At 48.6% G+C, this 23,566-nt stretch overlaps 1 protein-coding gene across 7 annotated transcripts in view; it reads right to left on the bottom strand.

Moving 5' to 3' along the window:
* Positions 1 to 217: 217 nt before the first annotated feature.
* The window catches only part of GNAS (GNAS complex locus), a gene marked incomplete at its 5' end in the record, with an annotated part of 58,384 nt that continues 35,035 nt past the window's right edge, over positions 218 to 23,566 (bottom strand). For 2 of the 7 annotated variants that reach the window (XM_080683085.1, XM_080683082.1), the window contains 12 exons: positions 218 to 713; positions 950 to 1,017; positions 1,105 to 1,235; positions 1,420 to 1,540; positions 1,640 to 1,698; positions 1,821 to 1,894; positions 1,996 to 2,050; positions 4,317 to 4,414; positions 4,941 to 5,060; positions 5,141 to 5,195; positions 9,365 to 9,409; positions 12,484 to 12,556. In XM_080683085.1, coding sequence (XP_080539211.1) covers positions 567 to 713; positions 950 to 1,017; positions 1,105 to 1,235; positions 1,420 to 1,540; positions 1,640 to 1,698; positions 1,821 to 1,894; positions 1,996 to 2,050; positions 4,317 to 4,414; positions 4,941 to 5,060; positions 5,141 to 5,195; positions 9,365 to 9,409; positions 12,484 to 12,556 — 1,046 coding nt within the window. In that variant the 3' untranslated portion in view covers positions 218 to 566. Of the gene's footprint in view, positions 714 to 949; positions 1,018 to 1,104; positions 1,236 to 1,419; positions 1,541 to 1,639; positions 1,699 to 1,820; positions 1,895 to 1,995; positions 2,051 to 4,316; positions 4,415 to 4,940; positions 5,061 to 5,140; positions 5,196 to 7,801; positions 8,483 to 9,364; positions 9,410 to 12,483; positions 12,557 to 16,121; positions 16,618 to 18,620; positions 18,852 to 23,566 lie in introns of those variants that run through there. The other 5 variants (XM_080683083.1, XM_080683086.1, XM_080683087.1 and 2 more) reach the window with 5 other exon arrangements.

Genomic DNA, 23,566 nt, shown 5'->3' with positions numbered 1-23,566 from the left:
TGGGGCATGGGTTTGGGAAGGATGGGGTAGATGTTTTGTATTTCCTGCAAACTGTCTTCAGAAACCCAAAGATTAAGAAAGTGGCAAAATTTTATACCCACTTATAACCTTGGGGCTTTGTCACCTCAATGTGGGGCCTCCCAACTTTTCATCACCACCAACACTATGAACAACGGCATTTGCTCGAAACCGCAAATAAGTCAAAGGAGTCCCAAACTGCTATTTTTAAATTTTTATTGATTTTTTAATGCTGCACAAGACAATATTTAATTCATTTATTTCTTTTATTTCTGTTTGCTGCTGTTAATTTTAGTTACTTAAAGAGAGAGGGAACCATTTTGGCCTTTTTTTCTTTTTCTTTATCTGAAGGCCGCCTTAAGCTTTCTAAATTTGGAATATTTAAGCAAGCTGAAAGGGAAAAGGGGGTTTCACAAATCACTCAAGGGGAAAAGGAAAGGTTGCTTTGTTAATCATGCCCTATGGTGGGTGATTAACTGCGTGTACAATTACATTTCATTTTTAATTAATTGTGCTTAAGGCTTTAATTAAATTTGGGGGTTCCCTTCTTAGAGCAGCTCATACTGACGGAGGTGCATGCGCTGGATGATGTCACGGCAGTCGTTGAACACACGGCGGATGTTCTCAGTGTCCACAGCGCAGGTGAAGTGGGGGTAGCAGTAGTGGCGCCCATCTCCACTGGCAGTGCTAATTCTCTGTGGCACAGACAGGGACACTCGGTTAGCACCCCCTCTGCACAAACTTCTCCCCTCTATCAAGGATCCTTGACCAGCTACTAACATTAATTAAAACAAACCCAAGTCAAGGGGCACAAAAGCTAAAATTCACAGGGCAACCCATGAAATGAAATGGAAGTACTGAATAGTTTAATCTCCAAGTGTAGAATTAAGTTACTTTCCATCCTTGAGAGAAGTAAAGACAGTCTACTCACCAGAAACTCATCGCGGATGAAGTACTTGGCCCGGGTCACACGTGGGTCCTCTCCAGGCTCAGGAGTCGCTAGGAAGAATATAAATATTTTGTTAATATACACATGATTGTATATAGAAACTAACATGCCAATTAACTGTAGAAGGTCATACACACCATCCTCAGGAGTAGTGTAGCGAGCAAATTCTGGAAAGTAGTCCTCAATTTTCGATTTTCCAGCGAGGACTTTCTCAGCGAGCAGGTCTTGCTTGTTGAGGAACAGAATCACAGAGATGGTGCGCAGCCATCTAACAAAGAGGGAAGCAGGGTTAAAGCCCAGCAGAAGAGATTTCTCCTCCAGGGGCTTGAGATGCTTTCACAAGAACTTGGACAAGATTCCACTCTAACACTGGGAAAATACAGGGGCTGGACATCAGTCCTAGGCCTCCTGGGCAAGTGGCCAGGAGGGAACCTGAGGGTTGCTCCACCAACCTGTTGTTCCAGATGCTCTTGAAGAGGTTCAGAGCCTCCTGCAGGCGGTTGGTCTGGTTGTCCTCCCGAATGACCATGTTGTAGCTGCTGCTGGCTACCACGAAGATGATGGCAGTCACATCTTCAGCACAAGAAAGCAAGGCAATATGTGTTAGAAGCAAAAGGATCCTTCACAATTACAAAAGCAGAAAGTCCTTAGACAGGAGAGAAGCTTCCCTACCATTGAAGCATTGGATCCATTTGCGGCGTTCGTCACGCTGGCCGCCCACATCAAACATGCTGTAAGAGAAAGGACACCTGGTTACTCTAAAGGGCTACCAAGGGCCTACCACTCTGACTGCCAGTGGGAACATCTAGACACCATTATCTCTGTTTCTTAAAAAGGGAATCCATTCACTTACTGGAAGTTGACTTTGTCCACCTGGAACTTGGTCTCAAAGATTCCAGAAGTCAGGACACGGCAGCGAAGCAGGTCCTAAAACATAACCAAGGTCAATGGGTCTCACCAAAGCCAACCAAAATGTTAAAAATCGCCTATCTAGAGCAAAACTCTTGAAAGCTTCAGAACTTGTGTACCTGATCGCTGGGGACATAGTCGTCCTGCTTGATGACATCAATCTTGTCCAGGAAGCTGGGAGGGAAAGGAAGACACAGGGGAGAGTTGAGCGTCATGTCAATTTGCCCAATATTCCCGCCTCTATACCAAGTCAAGCTAATGGAAATGATCACCCCACAGTTAAATCAATGGGCATTCTGCTTGTGTTGGTTACATTGATGACTTGAAGCTTATACCTTAGAGCGGTTAGAGCAAACGCAATTTAAGATAAATGTATTTGGCTGACCAGTAGATCTGGGAACCAGGCCTGGGCTCCCAGGACCCCTGACCTACAGCTGCAGTCTGAAGTCAGGCCTATCAGATTGTGTGCCTTTGATAATATCTAAGTAAAAACATTTTAAATGTAAAATTGTTTGGCTTTGACTAAATTAGCGGTTAACTTGAAAACTGTATATTTTCACATCTCTCATTTTGGATTTCCTCCACAAGCTAATGAAAGTGAGATGTTTGAGTTACTCAGAAGGGGTATCCCCCTTCCTTCTGCCTTTTAAGAACCTTGATAATGAAAGAACAAAAGAGGTTGACACTCAGGGGCCCTTTTTGCCCTGACCACACTGACCAGGAAACTCACACAGTGTTTCCTTCCGTCTGTTTGGTCCATGAAATAGAACAGCCCAGAGATGAAATTTGTAGTTTTTTAAAAACCTCAGGGCCACCCAGGTCCTGACAAGGCCCGGAGCAGGCACGGGGGCGGGGGTCTCAGGGATTCCCATTAGTGAGCACCTCCTCTCCCCCCAGCTGAACTTGGTGCTTTTGTGTTGCTCGACTGGAAACACCATTAGGAAAAATAACTTTTGAAAGACTGGATTAATTTAATTAATGTTTAGTTAAATCCAGTGTTTTGTGTTTTTTGGCGGGGAGTCGGGTGGGGGATGGTTGGAATTGCTATAAGTGGCTGATCAGAAAACAAAGTCCAAAGGGGGAAATTTCTATTTAAAGAAGTTCTGTAAGTTTTCCCCCTTCCTTTTTACCAGGTTAGAGTTAGTCTGGCTCGAAGGATACACTAACTTGCCCAATCAGTCTTACATTACAGCACCAGTCCAGAAATAGCTCCCCAGCCGCCCTGGCCTCCAGCGTGTTGCCATGGCAACAGAACCACAGTTCTATAAATAGCTCAACAGCACCAAATCTTGCGAGAGAGACAGCTGGAGCAGGGCCAGCCCAAACCCCAGCTCAACAAATAAAAATAGGCAGCTTAAGACATGGGCAAGGCCCCACTACCTCCACTTTAAATGAACACAAAGGCAGTGGAGCAGAAGCTGACTGGTCAGTGCTAGCCAGGGCCTCAGGGTCCTCCTCCAGGGAAGACATTTTATAAGCTACGTCCTCTTTTTTCCAAGTTTCTTAAAACTTTCCATAAACGGGGGATGTTATGTTGTCACTTTCATCTGAAGTTGCAGGAGTCATTTAATGTTGCATTAAAAAAGAAAATCTTTGAGTGGGCGGGGAGAGGTCAATGGGGGAAAAAGGAGACATATGTAAGACTTTCAACAATAAAGAATTAAGAAAAAAAAAGAAAAACATTAAGATGGTGGAAAAACTAAAAAACAACAACAAAGCAGCCTAAACTGCTATTAATGAGGCTGCCCCGCCTCCCGGGCCCACTCTGGGCCTGTACCTGTCCTCTGACTTGGATCCAGGGCACAAGCAGAAACAATTCCAGGATTTCCATTTGTTTTTCGTTACTATAATTAGCACTTCCAGCTTTTAGTTCAAACTTTTTAGAAAATCAGGGGCTTTGTTGAAGAAGGGGTGGGGGTCGCAAGAACTGGCCAAGATGGGACTGTTTTTCTGTCTGTTGTGAAAATATACAAACTTGCTTGTCTATTAAACCCTTTGCAAAGCAATTATCAGCTACCAAGGAGGGGGAGTGGGGGAGGGGGCGGAAGGGGGGTGGCGGCATCTTTTTGTCATGTTTTTAAATTACAGCAATAAAATAAAATATTTTTACATTATCCAAAATACGAGAGCTGTCCTGTCTACTTAATATCTGGAGATCAAGCCAATTAATTACTTTAAGCTAATTAATTATAAATGTCACCTTATTGCTAATAATGATCATTTTGGCTAACAGACATTAATTATTTATATAAAATAATGTCACTGCACTAAAAAGTGCAATTAAGGGCTTTGAAAAGCAAGTGAATGAGCAGCACTCTGGGTGCAGGGGGGACAGCTGGCCGGCCACCACCACAGGGCTCATTTACAAGTGACTTGTTATGGACTGCGACCGCTTCCTCAGTGTGTGCCCATGTGGTGCTGATGTGGCGAGATCACTTACTACTGGGCACAGTCAATCAGCTGGTACTCGTTGGAGCGCTCATAGCAGGCGCGGACGCCCTCATCCTCCCACAGAGCCTTGGCATGCTCGTAGAATTCCTGCAGGGCACAAGAGAGGCCGTCAGAGGCGGAGCCTGCTCCCGGGGCTGCAGCAGAGCTCTGGGGTGCAAGGGGTGACAGACTTTTGCTCATTCATCTTGAGCCATGCCCTAGTGATTCTTAGTGGTTTTTGTTTTTATTTTTTAAATATATTTTTATTGATTTCAGAGAGGAAGGGAGAGAGATAGAAACATCAATGATGAGAGAAAATCATTGATCAGCTGCCTCCTGCACACCCCCTTAAGGGAATCAAGCCCGCAACCCGGGCATGTGCCCTCGGCTGGAATGAACCCGGACCTTTCAGTCTGCAGGCCAACACTCTACTCACTGAGCCAAACTGGCGAGGGCAATTGTTTTTTGTTTTTAAATATTAAGGATCCTTATGTAATTAACTCTTTTCTAAGAATCACTGAGATGTGTTCGGCAAGTCACAGGTGTGGCTCTGCCACAGGTGAGCCTGTGTCACCTGGAGCTCTGTGCACCCCGAGGGGAGGGGCGAAGCACTGCAGGGTGGGGCGAAGCTTACGGGAGGGAAATCAAAGTCTGGCACGTTCATCACACTCAGAATGTAGTCCACGCGGAACTGGTTCTCGGGGTTGGCCAGCTCCACGGGCGGCACCAGGTTGCTCATGGCGGCCACAATGGTCTGAAAGGGATTTAGCAGGCGGTCAGGGGCAGTACTGTCTGATAGGGGGCTAACAGAATGAGAAAGAACTGAGCACATACTTCAATGGCCTCCTTCAGGTTGTTTTTGATGTCCTGCACTTTGGTGGCCTTCTCACTACAGTGGGATTGAAAAGGAAAAAGAAAATCATATGGCATCATGTTGCCTAACAGGGCCATTTTAGTCAACACATTCCACTAAGGATAGTATTCTGTTCTTGAAGGAGTGGGTGAAGGGTCCCGAGTAAAGGTGGTCTCAAATCACCACCTCCCAGCTCTGTCTGGAGGCCATGCCTGATTAGGCTCCATCAGCAAATTGGCATCTAGGTAGTGACCAAGGCCTACTGTACCAGAGGTTGTACCCTGTCCATTACTCCCCTCACATGTGGACCTGTTTGCTCAAAGCCCCCACCACACACTACCACGTCCTCAGTGTTAGCATCTCTGCTTGGGGCGGGGGTCATTGTGTGGCCAGGGAGAAAGTTTCATGGTTCCACTTGGGGCTTCCTCCCCACTGGATCAGTGGCTGAATGAGGTGGCTCATAAATTCCACCTCAGGGCTTTTGCAGCCCTGGTCATTGACTTCATTGATAGTTTACTTATTTAAATAGTCATTGTGTCTGTCACTGTAGCCAGCAGCAATGATTGGTTGCTAGTGCTAGCCTTTGATGTGGATAGGATTGAGACTCTGCGCCAGAAGTCTTTTATGACCTGGGACTTTTGCATTGGAAGGGGGAACAGAGGTTAGGAGCCTTGTTGCTTTAAACTCTTGATTTTAATTTGGACCTACATAATGGCCTTATGTAATTAACTCTTTCCTAAGAATCACTGAGATGTGTTCGGCAGGACACAGGTGTGGCTCTGCCACAGGTGAGCCTGTGTCACCTGGAGCTCTGTGCACCCCAGGGGGAGGGGTGAAGCACTGCAGGGCTGGGCAAAGCTTATGGGAGGGAAAACAAAGTGTGGAATGATCCCATCCTCCGTCACTGGTAAAGGCCACACCCCTGGGCTTCTGGGTACCCTCTCCCAACTCCCCTGCATAGCCTGCACCCCATTAGGTGAATTAAAATGCTATCTTTCCAAAACTGCCCTTCACTAGAGGCTGGGCCAGCTGTTTTTTAGGGGAAAGGGCCCCTAGCTTGGGGCATAAATCATGCCAGGCCCATTGCCCCAACCCTGCCTCTGGGCTTGGGCGGGGGCAGGTTTGGAATCAAAACACACCTGCTGTGTATTAGACCCAGGGACATGACTGAGGAGGAAACTGAGGCAGAGAGGGAAAGTCTGAGTCCCGCAGAAGGGACAGAGCTTATTTCTCCTGCTGTAACTTTTAAAAGAATCTCTTGAAATTTTCTGTCTATGAAGCCTTCACCTGGTTGCTTAGCCCAGAGTCAGGGGACGGAGGTGGTGACCCCTCACGAGGACAGAACTTAAATAGGGGAAACACAAAGGGGTTAATAGCAGCCAATCCGCCTGAGTTAGTGGGGGATGGAGGGGCCTCGGAGCAGGGAGCTGAGGGGGCCATGTGCTCACCAGCCAACAGCCTGCCCCCAAGAACCTGGTCTTTTCTGTCTTTTAATATTCCCCAATCATTTGGATATGAGGGGTGGACCCTCATCTTCCGAATGAGCTCATGTTGTCCCCTTTCCAGAATCAGCCCCCTCCTGTTCAGCTAGCCTTGGAGACCCTGCTCCTTCACAAGAGGGGCTGCGCTGCAGCGGCGTTGGGGGGGGAGGGGTGACTTGGGAGTGGGGCAGGGCTATTTGAGCCAGAGCTGCACTCTGGGGGACTCTAGGAGCTGTGACGCGGGGAGGGGAGGGCCTGGGCCGCTGGCCCCATCCTGCACGGTAGATTGGGAGTACTGAGCCCTCTGTGTGTTGTTTGTGCAACTTGAAGCTCCTTCCTGCAACCAGGATATCCAGACCCGGGACTACGGTATGCAGACGTCAGCATTTTACAGGATGTGTGTTTGGCCCCTTCCCCGCCCCCGCCCCCCCCCCCCCCCCCCCGCTTTATTTAGGGATTCAGGCTCACCTAAGACCCCACAGGACAAATTCACTTCTGTTCATTAAAAACAGGCCCCACTTCCATGGGTTTTAAGGCCCGCACAGGAATTAAAATGAGCTGTGTTGGGGGACACAGTACCCGGATGCCCACAGAGCTCGAGAACACCGTCTCCAGAGCCAGGCTCGCTCACTCAGCTCGATTTTCGGTTTGAGTAGTGGTATGGTAATTGGGAAAGTTCCCGCCTTAAAATACGGATATTTTGAGAACGTGCTCAGTATTCTGCGTATGTGAGTGGATGTGGGAGTATATCAAGTATAAGACCGCTAAAATAGGAACCCGAAACCTAACTCGGGTGTGTAATACTCCAACATAAAAGCGCTGCCATCCAGCAATTACTATGTAGATGGAGCTATTACACTGGGGGCTTGGCAGGCTGAGTCGTCACCCTTACTGTTGCTTAATGAACTGAACTCTCATGGCAAGACTCTGAGAAAAGCTCCTCAGGCGTCTCCGTATCAAACTGTGACAGGCTACAGCCTTGGGGCTGGGAGCACTGTGGGCCACTGTAGCTCCTCCCCCGTGTAGGAAGCAGAGGGCTTGGTTCAAATCCTAAGGGCCCCCCCAACCCCCCGGCCTCAGTGGTGGGGGTTCTTTATCTTTGTGCATTTATGGAGAAAGACAGACAAAAGAGAGACAGAAGACAGACAGGGACTGCTGAGACATGCAGAGAAGTTTTATTTATCACGTATGTTAATATTGTATTTACTGCAGAACAGTCAGAGAGAAGAGAAGGCAAGGATTAGCAGGGCAGGGTTAGGCCAGCATCTAGCACACAGGAGTTGTTCAGTAAGGACTTGTCACTACTTCTCAAATGCCAACTTTTGGTACAGTAAACTGACAGTCACTTGTTACATAGATGCCTATTTTGATGTCACACTACATTTTGAACAATTAAGGAGTGTCTAGTTTGATGTCACACTACATTTTGAACAATTAAGGAGTAAACGTCTATTTTGATGTCACACTACGTTTTGAACAATTAAGTAGTAAATGTCTACTTTGGATGTCACATTACATTTTGAACAATTAAGAATTTCATTTCATTTCATTTTTGTTTTTGTGATTCTTTTTTGTATTTTTCAATTTTTTTGTGTTTTTTATTTTTCTCCCCCCCAGTTATCTTTAGATGTTAGGTGTAGTCCCCCCTCCCCTCTCCCCCCACCCTCACCCCCCGCAACAGAATAGTATTCTTATTCGAAGTTCCTAAAACGGGTAATCCCAGCATGCAAGGGTGATAGGACAGTCGGGGAAGGGGAAGAAGAGAAACCGGGCAAGGGGAAGAAGAGAAACAGGGGAAGGGGAAGAAGAGAAACCGTAGCCATCATCTAGGGGTAAAATATTCTAAAAGAAACAGATGAACAAACATGTGTCAGTCACTTTGTCCTGACCCCCATCTCCTTTGCCCCGCCCCTCCCAGCCACTTCTTTGAGGTGCCCTAACTCAGTCCATGGCCCTGCATGGTCTCATGAGAAAGCTGCCGATGACAGCATGCTGAACGTGCAGGCACAGCTGGAGCAGGTTACCTGTCATGCATGCATGTGTGTGCTGGCATGTGATGGTGGTGGTGATGCAGGAGTGAAGAAAAAAATAATTCGATAATGAATGGGGGAAAAGATGGATGCCATCACTCATTTTCTGTCCTGCCCACTAGCTGACATACAGGCCTCGGATTAAATTGGTAACTTTTTGGCCAGAGGCTTTTCGAGATCAACTCACCCCACATGCCAAGTACTTCTTTTTCCCAAATTGAGGGTGTGGCACCTCGTATTTTAGAGGAAATTTTTCTCAGAGAGATCTGAAATTTTAAAATCAGACCCACTGGGTGATGGAACTATTTAGTAGTTTTTTAAGAAGTAGAAGATTCAAATGAAGAGCTGGGGGGGGGCAGGTAGGAGCGGGGGACTGGACTGGATAGGAACCATAAGGAAAAACAGCAATTCTCAAAATCTTAAACTGATGGTCTAAGGCTGGAAGCTATAGCTTTCCCCCAGCTGGATCTAATCATACTTTAAGGATGGCCAAAAGAAAACCCACAACAGAACTGTTTTGCATTTCACGTGCCATGAGATGAGGTTGTTTATGTGTTGTTTGCAAACGTATATCAAGATGGATGATGGCCCTTGAATGATTTTTGCGTTCTTCCCGGGGCTCTGCCCTTAAGTTTCCCAATATGATCTTCATGTCTGTTTGTTTAAAAGTTTTTCTGTTTTTGAATGTGCCTACCCTTCGCTGTTGCTCCTGGCAGCCTGCGGGTCCTCTTCGCCGCCCCTTTTAAAGAGAGATTGAAAGCTCACCTAATCTGCAAGGCACTGCAATTTCACAAAATCCCCACCCAGCCTCTCTCCATCCTCAGCAAAGGGCCGCCATCCCCTTAATGCTTAGGTCGCCTTCTTGGCTACCTTGGAAGGTCTCCTGGGGCTGCGGGCCGTGGAGGGAGAATTCCACACCTTGGCTGCAGTATTAGCAGAGCCCTCTGGAGACTCTGGTTGGGGACAGAAGGGACTGCTAATTATTTTCTTGTGCTTTCACTAATTGTGCATGCACCAGGGAGCCAGGCGGTTATTTCTCCATCCTCTGGAGAACACAGCAGTACCTGCAAGGTCCTCGTGCTCCCAGACCTCCGTCCTCAGTGTTGTACCTGAGCAGAGGCAGCACACGGGTGACTTCTGCCTGTGACATCTGCTGCAACAGTAAGACCTCCCTTCCTGCAGCCCAGAAACTACCTATATGATGTTATTTATGAATAACTGTTCCCCATAAATTGTCATCACTTAAAACCATATCTGGACTTTGAAAACCAAACCAAACCAAGAACACCTTTCAAAACCTAGTCTTCCTGACTGGTGGGCACCCCACCCTGAAGGTCTGAGGGGCATCCGGGCTAATCGTCTGTGGTTTTGTCATCGATTAGCTGATTAGCTCAGCTGGCATTAATGGTGCTGTTTTTTTTCTGGCACTCAGTGTAAGAAGAGTTAGCTGTGCGTTAGGGAAATCTGACTTTGACCTCTATTTCTGAAAGTCAGATTAGAATTGCCAAGTTACTCTACACAGGTAACCAGCACGCAGCCTGCAATAGTTAAGGCAAGTTGAATAGCTCAGCCCAGCACTAATGAAGCACATTTACTTACGGGAGGGAAAAGACCCCCGCACCCGACATCCCCATTTCCTAGGGCCGTGGTCGGCAAACTGAGGCTCGCGAGCCTCATGCGGCTCTTTGGCCCCTTGAGTGTGGCTCTTCCACAAAATACCACGGCCTAGGCGAGTCTATTTTGAAGAAGTGGCGTTAGAAGTTTAAAAAATTTGGCTCTCAAAAGAAATTTCAATCATTGTACTGTTGATATTTGGCTGTGTTGACTAATGAGTTTGCCGAACACTGTCCTAGGGAATCCCTGGCTAAGAAGGAAACCATTTGTTGCAATACATCAAGGAAAAAGAAAAAAAGAGGCTCCTTGGACAAGATAAAAATAAGGTTTCTAGACTCACACTAAGAATTCCCTGTATGTCACTTTCGCAGGCTAAATTTAACATCCTTGAAGATTACCTATGGCTTCTACTACGAAGCAGGCAAAATGGGAACTCGCTTCCTCTTTTTAAAAAAAGAAAATAGAAAAGAGAAGTTTTGGTTTAAATGCCTGGACTGCATTATAGACTGGCTCACTGAGAGGAAAATCCTTTCTCTAAAAATAATAAATAAATAGGGCAATTAGTAGAGTTATAAAACTTTAATTTTCAGAATGTCCTATCTTCCATCAGACAGAACGAAGGTAAACGTGGCTGCTGCATCTCTTTAAAAATGCTAGCCATGTCATTTCAAACAAAATATTTATCGAGGGTCCGCAGGCGGGTTCATTTCGGTTAACTAGCCTCCTGAAACACTCCCCGTTAGTTGCGGGGTGGTGGTGGGGGGTATTATGCAAGGTTTTTCTTTAAATGACAAATTCATATAACTGGAAGTCTGCCTCCAGTTTGTTTATTGACCGGTGGCCATCTCTGGGGGCAGGGTTTCACTGAAGGGTGTGTAAGGAATTAAGAATTTCACAACTGGCTTCTGTGAGAAGGCGACCAGTGTAAAGAACAGCATGCATGGGCGCACTGCCGAGTCACTGGTAGTCAGCCCACCCCTCTGAATTCAAGGGGGAAGCCTAAAAAGCACCTCAACTAAAATAGCCATTTGTATGATGTCATCCTTTTCTTACCCCCCCAATTGTTTGATCTAAGAAATTCTAGAATTTTCCATAAAGAGCTGCCTTCAGTGCAGTTTAACCTCTGAAAGGTGATAAAATTCATTGTTTCCCTAGTACTGGGGGGCAGGGGGGGGGCAGTAGGGCTTTTACTGGATGTTTATGGGGTTTGCTTGCTTTTGCGTGTGTATTACTGAATTAAACTATGCCACCGTGACTCGGTGATCCCCCTTCGGAAACTAAAGGGAATGCAACGAAGGGGTCAACTTTCACCAGGGTTAAGAGGGGCTGGAACTGCTAACCAGCTAGTAATGGTGAACCAATGCCCTTATACCAGGAAATCAGGCTGGTCAACTTAGCTGGGGTCTGAGGGGAGCAACTCCCTGACTAGACGGAGGCTCGCTCCCCTCCGTCTGCACCCTGCCTGGCAAGAATGACCCCATATTTTTTTCTATCCCTAGCACATGCGTTTTCATCTTTATTCGCACTGCGGTTTCGTCATATTGCCTTAGACCAAGATGCCTAAAAGGACGTTTCAAAGGCTAAAGTGCCCCTTGATCCAGCTAGAAGTACCTAACTCCTAGCCTTTCCATCACTTAAATATCCCCTCTATGTCCCTTCAGACACAACTATTCATTTTTAAAAAGGGAAACAATGATTTGCACATAACATTAATTCCAAGGGTAGGGGGATGAGTAATGATTAACAAGGGTTGCCTCTTCTAACTTTGTTTTGTGAGAGAATATTATTGAAACAATGTTTCCTTAATAGTTAAAACATCCTGCCTTGGTGCATTGCGGTGAAATCTGCTGGGGGTGGGGGGGTGGTGTGTGCTCTGCAGTGGGGGTGTCACCTGACTAAGGGGTGGCCACAGCCCGCGGCAGACCTGTCCCGGGCCAACCAGGCGATCTTTTCCTGGGGAAGGGGAGGTGTTTTCTTCACATGACACTGGTGCTTTACTGCTATTATTATCATTTGTTGCTGCACCAAATATTAAAAGGAGGGAGGGGGGAAATCCCTGAAGAGCTCTCCTCAGGATTTTCTAATATGCAGGCTGAAAAAATTAAGTGAAAATTGGCTGCCCGGTCTCCCAAGCTACCTAAACTTCCTAAAGGTCAGTATCCAGTGTGTTCCTGTCCCTGGTGCGGCTTAGACACTTACTCTCCATTAAACCCATTAACATGCAGAATCCTCATTTGCTTGACAATGGTGCTTTTACCAGACTCTCCCGCACCTAGAAAATGAAAGTAAGTCTCAGGTTATGAAGGAGCATTTTACACACTCTGGGCAGTGAGAGGACTGCTGTTTTCCCATAGAAGCAACACAAAGAGAAACAAACAAACAAAATAAAGACGTGCAATTTTCATTGACATTTCGACACATCAAAAATATAATAAATGTCCAACTTTGTGTCCCTGCAGTATTTCACCATTAGAATAACAAACAAGAATTAAAGGTTTTGTGGGTATGGGCTGTTTTAAAAATTTGTGGGATAGGGGAGCAAAGGGGGAGGGGGAAGTGATGCAATTTTGTCATTTTGGGGAGGGGGTGCGAGAAAATTGAAGTTCAAACTGTGAAACTGAATCCTTGAAACAGAGAATTCAGGTAAATTGCACACGTGAATGTGTAAAGCCACATAATTCATTGTTTGTCAAATGTTTCATGGTAAAATACCCAGGACCCACCACCAGTGCCCAGATACTGCAGTCTGACGCAGCACTTGCCTCCCAAGCACTGTCCCAAAGCAGATGCTCTCTGGGCAGGCTGCCCCCCCCCCCACCCCGCCCCAGGCTACTGAAAATTCAGTCCCTCAAAACGCAGGGTGGCATTTTACCCAACCCCCGCTCCCCCATTCTCTCTGGATTCAGCAACCATGTTATACGGGAGGGGGGAGTAGTAGAAGACCACCAATTTTATCTTCTGGAAAAACACATTTTAATATCAAATATAGTGTTTGAGAACGACATTAACATGCAGCAACTCTAATAAGAGTTAAAAACTTTAATCATAAGGAAAAATATACCTAGAAACCACTGCATTTTCAAAGATGTCAAGCCCTTCCCAACTAAAAGGGTGACATATCTCCATTTAAAATGACCTTACCTTTATACGAATAGTGAAAAACCACATTTCCAAGCTAGAAGGAGGATTGCTATGTTTTTTTATTTTTTTATTTTTTGTAAATACACACTGTTCCACAAATAATTCTTGTGTGAACCATTTTTTTTTTTATCTTTCTCTCACACAAACTGTTTGGGGTTTTTTTTTCTTTACCCCCCCCCCCATTACTTTTCTTAATTGTTTTGTTTTACTTCCCAGAAAAATAAAGCATTCCTCCTCCTCTTGCCTTTTCAAAAGGCTGTAATCAATACCTGGGAAAGTTAAAATGTTTCTAAAGAAACATTGATTCCAAAGCAAACACTCTATCTTAATGAGTCTCACTCTCATACATTAAAATATTAAAGGCATTATTAGGAGATTCCATGAAGAAAAAAACATAAAATTAATCTCCAATATTCTTATTTCAGAGGTGTTAGGATGCGTAATACTGCTTTTATAGGCACAAAACAGATCTGTGCCTCAGTTTCCACATATATGAAGTAAGAGAACTGGGCTGGAAAAGTTTTTTTGTGGTCCTGTAATTCACTATTAAATTAAGATGGATTAAAGAGAGGACTTGGGACATCACTGTTTCCTCTTTGGGGTGGGGGGAGGTTATTTGGTGAGAAATCTCCTTAAAAATGCAAAATGTCTTGCACTGGCTAGGGCTGCAGACACCTGTGCCAGCGGCTATCAATCAACTGGGATAAAATGTAGCCACACAGACTAGGACATCTGGGGAAGGTGAGCCCAGTGATGCAAGGTGTGGCCAAAAGTAACAGTCTCAAAGCAAGTGGAGACTGTGATTACTGCCAAAGGTGTTAGAAATGTAAGGCACCGTTAGCATCACACTTGTTTCAAATTAGTATTCAGGTAAGGATAGCATCCAAGGAAAAGGTTCTAGACTTTTCCAGGCTTACACTTTGAAATCAAATGTATGCATATTATTCTTCACATAGTATAATTCTGCCTTTAGGAGTTTTAAATAAGACCTCAACATATGTATCACTTAATTACTGAAATTGCAAGTGCAGAAACACCAAAAACACTTATTTACACTTAATAATTTTCTGCTTTATATAAACCTGGACTCAGGAGAACGAAGACATAACCCACCCAAACAAGCAAAGCAAACACCACAAAGAAAAGCAGCCTTTACACTTTATTCTTTATAACTAAGCTGTTTTGTTGAAATGTTATCATGAACTAGGTCTTAACCTACCAAATTCACCAATTCAGATAACCAAATTACTGAGGAAGTGGAAAACTTCCATACTAATTAATGCTTGTGTAATTCTTCTGGTCATTTCACCACTTTTTTTAAATGCTTTTTTTGTTTTATTTTAACTTCTTTCCCCCATCCCCAGAGCAGCACCTTTAAGAAAAAGGAGGAAAGGTCATCTCAAATTACACCCTCCTTTTTGGCCAAAGTAAAAACCGCAATCAAGAGAGAAAACCCAGAACCAAACAACCAAATGTCACTTGACAAACAACTAATTAACATCTTTTCATCTCCTCCACCTGGAAAAAAAAAGTCTCCTTAAAGCGCAATCCACCTCCCTACCCCCTTGAAAAGGACATAAAACGCCATTTCCAGACCCAGAAGCCATTTCCAGACAAATGTCATTTTCCAGTTCTGATTTGTGAATGCCCCCCCCCTCCCCTTTCCACAAAGTACTCTCAATGTGGAGGACTAACAGGAAAATGTGTGTGTTATTTTATTGGGGGGAGGCGATGCTGCTGGAGGGGGGGGGGTAGGGGTGAGGGCAGCTGCTACAATTAATTCTCTTCTTTGCTTTTCAAAAAGCCTGCATGTCTGGAAGGAGGAAAAAAGGTCATACTGTAAAAATGACGTGTCATTTGGCTTCACTGGGCACTTAGCGTACCAACTCCATTTTTTTTTTTTTTTTTTAATTATCCTTCCCTTCTTTCCACGGCCTGGCCGGGCCCAGGACACGTCTGCTCCGCGCAGTGTCCGGACTGAAACGCACCAAGTCGCGCCCAGCGCCGCCGCTCTCCCTCCTCCCCACCCCCACTCCGGCGCCACGACTCGCCCGCGCCCCCTCCCCCTCCCGCACCACCTTTACACTCGGAACCCTTCCGTGGGGCTGATGTCACCCGCCCCCCCTCCTCGGCCACTTCCCCCGCCAAAGCCTCCCTTTGGGGAGGCCCTTTAGGCCACTGCGGCGTCCCCCCCGCCTCTTCTGGCCCCTCTTTCTTTCTCCCCTTCCCTCTCCGAACAAATCACACACCCCACGGAGGCGGGTCCCTCTCCTTCAGCCCGCCACCCCATTTCCTGTCCCCGAAACCCTCTTTTTGTCGCAGTCTCCTGAGCCCGGTGGGGCTCCCCCTCCCCCTTCCCAACAAGCACCCAAGTCCCCGGCGTCGTGTAGGCCTCGCGGAAAGAAAAAAGAGCGAGGGGGGAGGGCAAAAGAAAAGCAAAGAGCGAGAGAGCCGGCCAGGGGAGGGGGACCCGCGCCCGCCTCGCCAAGCCCCCCGACCCCATTTTGAGCCCCGCCCGCCGAATCTGCGCCCCGGGGTCCCCCTTCCGGCCTCATCCCCAGAGACAGAGCCCTCGGGCGGGCCACGGGCTCGGGAGCGCGCGCCCGGGCGGGGGACGGGCTCGGCGCGCGCGGCCTGCGGGCGCCCCGAGGGGCTCCCGAGTCGGGCCGGGCCGGCGCCCCCCGCCCCGCCCTTACCCAGCAGCAGCAGGCGGTGCGTGGCCCGGTAGACCTGCTTGTCCTTCTGCAGTTGCTTCTCGATCTTTTTGTTGGCCTCGCGCTGCGCCTTCTCCTCGTTGCGCTGGTCCTCGGTCTTACTGTTTCCGAGACAGCCCATGGCGGCGGCGGCGGGGCACGGGGCGCGGCCGGCTGCGGCGGGTCGGGCGCGGGCGGCCTCAGGCGGGCCGAGAGGGCTGGGGCAGCGCCGGGCGGGCGGGCCGGGCGCGGGCTCGGCTCCTCGGGGAGGAGCGCGCGGGGCGGACTGCGAGCCGCACGGGGAGGGTGGTGTCGGTCGGACGGAGGGGAACGAGCCGCTCCCCGCCCCTCGAGCCGAAGCCAAAGGGGCTGATGGCCGCTCCGGGCCGAGGCGGACCAGAGCAGGAGCTGCGGGAGCTGCTGGAGCTGCTGCCGCCGCTGCCGCTCTTATTGCCTCGGCCCGGGCCCGCCGCCCCTACCCAAAAGGGCCCCGGCGGGCGGGGGGAAGCGGGGGGAGAAGGAGGCGGCGGCGAGGGGGGTGGAAGGAGGAGGAGGAGGGATGAGGAGCAGCCGCGGCAGCAGCCGCGGCGGCGGGGAGGGCGGGAACTGGCAGAGGGAGGCGCCCCCCGGGTGCCTGGGGAGGGGGGTCCCTCCGCCCGCACCCGGCCCGGGACGGTACAGGGACAGGTCGGGGAGCCGCCCCCTCGCCCCCCAAGCTTGGGCCCCAAACGGGCGGGCCGCGGGGGTGAGAGGGGGCGGCTCCGAGCCAGTGACGACCCCTCGCACGACGCCAACGCTCCACCCCCCCCCCCCCAGGCCGCGTAGCCTTGCGGCCCCCGAGGCCACCGCCCCCCTCCTCCCGCAGGCGCCGCCGAGGGGCCGGGGTGGGCGGAAGGGGAGGGAGCACGAGCAGAGCCCGGACTTCGGAAAATTTTCTGAGAGAGAGAGAGTTACAGAGAAAGCCAGAGAGCAGAGAGTGTGGAAAAAGCTAGACGAGCACGAACCAAAGGACAGAGCAACCGAAAAGGAAAATGTGTTCAAACAAACACACAAACTTAATAAAACTCCACACTACACAGCGATGGTGGTGGTGATGGTGGTATCTGGTGGTGGTGGCGGGGGTGGGGGGTAAGGGGGGGCTGACTAGATGAGCCTCTCCCCGCGCCCCCGGCGTCGGGCGCCAAGGCCCGAGCCGAAGGACCCCGTGGCCCCGGAGCGCCCACGGCCTTTGCGCTTGGCGCGGCCACCCCAGTAGGAGAAGAAGGCGCAGCCCAGGAACATTCTGAAGCAGCAGGTAGCCCCAAACACGAAGCCACAGCCACGGCCACGCTCCGTGCGCTTCTGTAGCAGGAAGTTGAGCACCCACGAGGGGCTGCGCACGGAGAACATCAGAAAAACCATGAGGGGCAGGTGGGCGCTCAGCTCGCTGGACTTCGGTGACCCTGGATGCCACGCAACGCCCCCCACGCGGGGCTCTGTGTAGTAGGCGTCGTCCTCGTCCCAGTACCACTGGGCCCAGACCCTATTCATGCCCCCGATGCCGGCGCCCTCGCCGTCCCCTCTTGCGCCCTCCGCGGCGCCCGCGGCGGCGGCGGCGGCGGCGGTGGCCTCCGGATAGCGGGCCCCCTCCTGGGCTGCTGACCCCTTCTTCTTCTTCTTCTGCATCTTCTCCAACTTCTTCCTCTCCTTCTCCTTCTTCTTCTCCGCCTTTCGCCTCTGCTCCAGTAGCTTCTTCTCGAGTTTTCTCCGCTCCTTCTCGGTCAGGAACTTCTCTGGGGGCACCTCGCACGACAGGTTCTTGGGGTTCTTCCAGGTCTTCTTGGGGTCCCCGCTCTTCCACAGTGCGGGCGGCTCTCTCGGTTCGGCCAGCGCTGCAGCCGCCGCTGCAGCTTCGGCAGCCACCTCGGCCGCAGCCGCCGCCGTCTTCTTCTCGCTGTCCAGTGCCCTGGCTTTGATCTTCCTGGCTATCTTCAGCATGGTTGCTGGGCCACCTCGGGTTGCCTGGTTCCCGCCTGGCCCGGGCGCCCTGCTTGCCCCTGGCCTCGGCCTGGCGGAACCCCGTGCGCCCCGTGTCGGGGGTCTCCGCTGCAATGCCAGACGCGCTGCCCCGGGGCCGCGGAGCGCGGCTGCCCGGCTTCGGGCTGCTGGGCTAGTTGCCTAAGAGTTAGCGCCAAAAAGGATGAGCAAATGAAAAAAGGGTGAGAACACACCAAAAAGCACCCAACAACAGCGAAAAACCAAAAAGCACCAAGAAATGTCAAACAACTAAAAAAAAAAAGTGCAGAGACGCGATGGCACGAGTTTGCTGTTACCCTCAGACGCTCCTTAGGTTGGCTCTTGGGCGCGCCAATGGAGAGAAGAAGAGAAAAGAGAGAATTGGGGGGTGCCCGGGAGCCGAAGGGCAGGGAGGCAGCGCCTGGGCGCCCCTGCCCTGCCCCAGCGGCTCTTGCCCGCGCCAGGCCACTCGCACTTTGCGGGAAGCCACGGGGCACCGGGACTTACATGTGAGTTAAGTGCACTCACACGCAAGGCAGTGCCAGCCGGCCGCCCGCAGCCGCCCCGCGCCGGGACAGGGGTTCGCTCCAGCCGAGGCGCCGCAGCCCCGAGCCAGAGAGCCAGCGAGTGCCGCGCAGAGCCAGCCACTTGACGCAGCCCGCTCCGCGGTGCCGACGCGACTGAGTGTCCCAGCCGAAGACCAGCGCTCCTAACCAGTCCGATGACGCCCCAGCCTCTTCAGAGGACTGACCCACAGCGGTGGCCCCTATAAACCGAAGGGGAAGCCGAAAAATCAGCCCGCCGAGGACTTACCCAAATGAGCCGCCGCGCACCCTACGGGTGTGGGCCGATATGCGGACGTCACAGGAGTGGGCTGGGGGCGTGAGGGGTGCAGTAGTGGGGGGCACGGGGGCGCCCAAGTTGGTGGGCACCGGACCCCGCCTCCCAGACCTGCCTCCCAATTTTCGGTGAGTGGTGTAGCCCTGGGCGGCGTGCAAAGTGTGCGACGGCGGCGGCGCTTACCCCTGCTGCGCGCCTTACCTCCAGCTTCCCGGTTAGTGCACGCGGGACCGCTACCCACCCCTCCCTCCTGGCGGCGCGCGCCCGCGGAGGTAGGTGTCGGCAGCCTAACCACTTTCGACGCCTACAAAGGGTTTCAGATATGATGAGAGGTGCTACGTGAACGCAAAACGAGCATTGCTGGAAGCTGTAGGCATGCGGCCGGCTACACGGGAGCCAAGCAGTGTTGGCCAAGGAGGCTGCGGAGTCGGCACACCGGCGTCTTCCCAGGCGGGAGAGGTGGTGGAATCAGGTGTCCCGTTCTCCAGGCCTGGCCTGGGGGCCGCGGTGTGGCTCTGGAACAGAGGGAAAAGTAGTTTACTGAACACGAATTTGTTTGCAGAATGTTTAAAAACTCTAGTGTCCCCATTCCACTCTTGTCCCCACAATAGCATGTGGCAGAGAGCACTGGGTTAAGAGCAAGGACACCGAATTCTCAACCACTGGGCCGCTGCTCACTTCCTGAGACCTCGGTTAAATCACTTGCCGCCACTCCGGTGTCTGCTTAGGTACAATTCATTCATTCAATAATGTTTGGTCTATGTGGTCCACCTTGTGCCCAGGTGAGCTGGAGTCGCAGGTGATCAGGCTAAGACATGGCATGACTGCCTCTGCTGCCCAGCAGGCCTAACTGCCAATAAACTCAGATGGACAAAGTAATGGTAAACTCTCGCTCTCCCACTTTTAAACTTCTTTGACTTCTAAAGAGTCAGTAAAACTTCGGATGTTTGGGAAAAAAGAAAGGACGGAAGCCCACCTGTAAACCAAAACACACAACACACCTAAGGTCCTGGGGTGATTGTTTGATACTTGGAGCAAACTGTTGTGAATAGGTTTAAGTTTTCTCTGAAAATAGAAAGATACTATTAGCTATTCAACAGGACTATTGAAATTCCCCCCTCACCCCTGTCTGTTCAACCCAAAGTAAAAGGTGTGACACCGAGTCACACAGGTGGGATTCAGAACAGGACACAAAAGCTTCAGGTCAGACCCCATACCCTGCAGCCCCTTCTCTGCCCAGGTGGCCTCCAACTTTTCCAATTATAGTGCACAGCTGTGCTTGACCTCCCCCCACACCAAACTAAACTAAGCGGGACTTTGTCACACTTTGGATTTTGGCGTCTCTTCCACACAAACATAAACCTTTTGGAAAAAAAGCTCAAAGGCACGACTGTTCTAGGTGACTAGATGATGCTTTGAACATAAACAACAGCAGATAAAGATACTGAACCTGAATGTGCTGGGAAGCTAAGCAGCAGTGGGACCTCGCAATCAATGACAATGTGACTGAGATAGAGACTCACCCGCTAGCTCAGAAACAACTTGACAACAGCGCCTGCATTTTATATCTTTATATACTAAGTAAAACTTCTTGGTTACATTTCATTGATTGGTTGTCTTAAAAAAAATTGGTGAAGACTTGGAAGAAGGAAGAAGAGAGGTCAGAATTTCTTATTCTCCATTTGTTCAAAAGCATCTTCCTCACTGTTCCTAATGTGTCAAAGCACAACACATTGTATTTACGAGGAACAAGGTAAATAGTAACCAACACAACCTCCCTATTTCTGCCAGTAACTACACATTACTACAAGAAATGTAATGAACAGGTTCCCTATTTGGAAACCCCCCCGGAGCTGGGTTACCAGCTCCCCTTTTTGAGGCGTATCATACCTAAACTTTGAAAGCAGTGAATCTGTGCCACATCACACACTGACACATATTCCAGGCAAAGCACGATCCGGATGGGACTATTGTCCTAGAAATGTATGAAGCAAGGTCAGGCTTTAGTCATTTCACCTTCTAACCTATCAGGCCATCCTTGAAAAAAAGTTGTTTTTTTTTTTAATGTAGGTTTCACCTATATTTTATTATGACCAACCACTGATGGGACAGATAAAGCATTTACCTTGTAAATAAATGACAGCAGATGGGTCCCAGGGTTTACAGGTAAGCAAACGATACTAAGAACTCGGGAACACAAGCCCATTTGTGGTCTGGTCAGCTTTCTGTTTTCACTCCACACAAAGGGAAAGATGAGATTTTACTTAATTAGCTTGGTGAGCTGGCACTGCACACAGTTTTCAGTCTTGCATTTGACTTACCCAGGCTTTAAAAGTTTTAATTTAAAAAAAAAAAAAAAAGCCTTTCCAATTTGAAGGCCACCAAGTGTGACCTTTTCATATGAATTAGTAATTTATTTTACCAGGTCATTACCATTTTAAGTACCTGGTTTATGCTTTAAAAGTAGAACAATGCATTAGCATAATTCTTGGTACAGTACAGGCTAGAGACTTTTGCAATGGAAGGGGCCTCTCATTTGGCTCAGGGGGAAATGGAAGTGGTGGAAACTTCAGGCTCCAGAGAGGAGCAAAGGGTCAGAATGTCCTGTGTATGAAATGGCCAGGGAGGGCACAGGTCCCTGGCTCAGGTGACTTGCTTCATGCCAAAGCCCGCAAGTTGGGATAATAACACACCCCAACCTAAAACACTAGGTCACTGAGTGATACAACCTTGTCACACAGATGGTGTCACATGCTGCACAGAGGGACAGCCTAGCAGTCATCTTTTCCAACACAGCATATTTTACCACAATGGGTGAATTCACACGACAGTGTTTGCGTGTGAGGTCTTGGGAGCTTCATGTTTATGAGTGGATGTGTTCCTGGGCTCTTTTGCACCTTCCTGAGACTGCCTTGCCTGCTTTTAGAAGCAATAGACTCACCATGGCTTAGAATCTTAAAAATATTATTATACTTAATGATGTAATTCAGTTTTTGGACCAGAGTATTCTTGACCTTCCATTAGTTTGGAACTTTGTAAGAGCCCAGAGAAAATATAATAGTATTTTAACAGCATAGGAAACAATAAACAGTTTTCCACTGAAGCAGAAACCTTAGGTGTAAGGTTTTAATAGTATTTAGTGCTTTCACTGTCTTTAAAGCACTTTCTGCATTTTTATTTAACTAGAATGGCTGCAAGTGTGGTTTGCAAATGAATGTGACTTGAAACCTGTGTTGTATAGATGCCAAAAGCAAATATTATAAAACAAACTAAAAACCCTTCTTCCTAGGCCCAGTTAACCATGGTTAAGAAGGCTCTGTTCCTTAGGACCATTACATTCTTCAAACTTTAAGGTAGTGATTATCTAGGGCTCTCCTTTTCTTGTCATATTCACTAGGCTAGTAACTCCAACCACAAGTACCCCTAAACTTGCATTCTAAACTAAGCACAAATGTTTAAATTAGCAACACTTCATTTCAGAAGACTTAAAATCAAGGCATTAACTACATGGTCATATGAAGTGTCCTTATTTAATATTGACCAGCTAATTTTAAAATACCTTTTATGTAATCTAATTCAAACAGAGTGTGGGGGCACATTGCCCATTGTGTTTGGACTGTTTCTTGAGCCACTGGCTTTGAGATACTGCTGAAGCATCTACTTAAAACCATGGCTCACAACATAAAGTCCACTTGGGTTTGTGCACCTTTCCTGACCCTGAAAGGTGAGCCCCATCTATAAGAGGAGCTTCCTGGAACCCACAGATGCCCTGTTCCCAAGGCCATTAGTGCCTTTCTCACAACCACCCCCAGAAGCCAGCCCCAGAGTGAGTGAGAATAACTTTTAACAAAGCCACCTCTTCCTCAAAATGGGAAACAATAAAAAAAGCACTAAGTGCGTTACTCTATTCCTTTTAAAACTTAAACCTAAGTAATATAAAGCTCACAGATGTCAGCCTTGGTTGAAGATTCTAGATGGATAGTTGGGACTAAGGGCATAATGACATCAACCATAGACCAATGGACCCACTTACTAGAGATTTTAATTGGGTAAAAGAAAAAGATGAGGAAGTGTCCCTCTACAGCAGGGCTATTGACTTTGCTAAGCTAACTGTGTCTTTAACTTCCCTTGCGGGGGAGTTTCTTCATGAGGATGAAGGTAAAGGGACACCTGCTGCTTAGAACGTGCAGCTTGGCCTTGAGCCTGGGGAATGTAGAGAGAGGGTCAGTTAAAAATAGTCGGGCCAGCTAACTTCTGGTTTTATTTACAAGGTACCTTATTTATATCACATTTTGATCCAACATCTTACTAAACAAATAATAACAAGAAAAAAACAGAAAGCAAGTTGGCGCAATCGATGGCTGAAGTCCTACAAGATCTCTTTAGATAAAAGAAGCCCTTGAACTGCACTTATTTCACAGTTTCCTTTTTCATTGTATTCAATTCTTCAAATGTAGCCCCACAGAGTTAAGAGTTCAGAGAGTTAAACACTGTTGCTTAATCAGGTAGTAAGTTTCCTTTCCTTAGAGCTGCTCTGTGTATATATATGTATACAAACGAAACAACTGCTACATACAAATTTTACTTCTTGGGATTTTACTTTATTTACCTAC

The sequence above is a fragment of the Plecotus auritus genome, assembly GCF_963455305.1.
Source record: "Plecotus auritus genome assembly, chromosome: 8".
Classification (NCBI taxonomy): Eukaryota; Metazoa; Chordata; class Mammalia; order Chiroptera; family Vespertilionidae; genus Plecotus; species Plecotus auritus.
This window is presented reverse-complemented; position numbering and strand designations above follow the sequence as displayed.